Consider the following 1,446-nt stretch of genomic DNA (forward strand, 5'->3'; position numbering starts at 1 on the left):
ACACACACACACACACACACACACACACACACACACACACACACACACACACACACACACACACACACACACACACACACACACACACACACACACACACACACACACACACACACACACACACACACACACACACATATATACACATAAGATATGTGTCTATATGTATCTAAACTCACCTGTCTGATGGTGTTGAGTGCCGCCGTCTTGCAGTCGCGAACGTACGAGTCTATGTCAAACATAAACGGTGCGCTTGTGCCCAAGTTGACCACGACCACCTCCCCAGGACTACGCAGGCCAATGGCGGGATACATAGGCTGGCTCGTAATATTACTGAAAGCGATACCTGTCCAACATATCAAATTTATGATATGCATACATAGTATCTTATATCTTGATAATAAATGAGGACACTAAGCCAACGAACTCGTGATCGACAGCAAAGAATGGGTGTGGTGTTGTTGTATGACCATCTATTTTGTAAGAAGCAACTGTCACCACCTTCCCTAGACTACGCAGTCTAAAATCGCGGGGTACAGGTATTGGCCCCGTATATCACTGAAGGCGATACCTGTGAACTATAGTACAGAATACACATACATAGAACCCTAATAATAAGAGAAGATACCTAAACTCTAAACCCTAAAACCCTAAAAGATACCAGATAAACAAACTCATACGAGATATACATACATAGTACTCATACCTTGGTGAACACCGTTCTTGGTGTAGAAGACTGTGCCTTCGGCCATGTTATAGCAACAGCCGACGGTGTCCTTGTTTCCGAAAGTGGGGCCGTAGTTTTGACCCGCTCCAGAGCCCTGGGTGCAGATTTTTGAAGAAAAAAAAAGGGTCAATGTGTTGGTCAGGGTTGAGGGAAACTAATGTGCATCACACACAGGGCTGCATTGGACGGAAACCGTCATTTAGTTCGCGCATGAAATAAGCGTTGGCGTCGATTGCTCACAAAAGAGGGCAAAACTTATACACTAATACAACGCAGGTTTCGATTTCTTATTGTATTCGAAAAATACTACAAAAGCCAATTCAGAACCCGATCTCGATGATACGGATATAGTAGTATGCTTAATTCATGGGAGATTTTTGGAGCATGAATTGTATATAAAGACGATGATTCTATGATATACAGAAAATTGGATACACGCCAATTCCATCGATTAGATAGAAATTACCTTGAAAATGCATCCGTCGTCGCCATGGTAACCGTACGAGTTTTTCTCCCATCCAGGTAATTTGTTCAACGAAACCGAGCTTGAGCACAAACCAACACCTATGAATCTGCATTTCAACCAAAATCGATCAGCTTCAATTGCGTTTGTGGACATATAGTGCCGTTCTTCAAAAGCGAAGGCGTAATCAATATTATAAAATGGTGGCTTGATTTCGTCACTAGTCATACAAATAGATATGTGTACATGCATATAC

General features: G+C 42.4%; 1 protein-coding gene across 1 annotated transcript; it reads right to left on the bottom strand.

Moving 5' to 3' along the window:
* Positions 1–179: 179 nt before the first annotated feature.
* Positions 180–1,418, bottom strand: SARC_16111 (hypothetical protein; the record flags this gene model as incomplete). The annotated part of the gene is made up of 3 exons (XM_014289779.1): positions 180–346; positions 707–821; positions 1,194–1,418. Coding segments are annotated over 3 exons (507 nt in total), but the record flags the coding sequence as incomplete, so codon positions are not given.
* Between the last annotated feature and the right edge of the window lie 28 nt (positions 1,419–1,446).

This window comes from Sphaeroforma arctica (genome assembly GCF_001186125.1).
Source record: "Sphaeroforma arctica JP610 unplaced genomic scaffold supercont1.7359, whole genome shotgun sequence".
Lineage (NCBI taxonomy): Eukaryota > Ichthyosporea > Ichthyophonida > Sphaeroforma > Sphaeroforma arctica.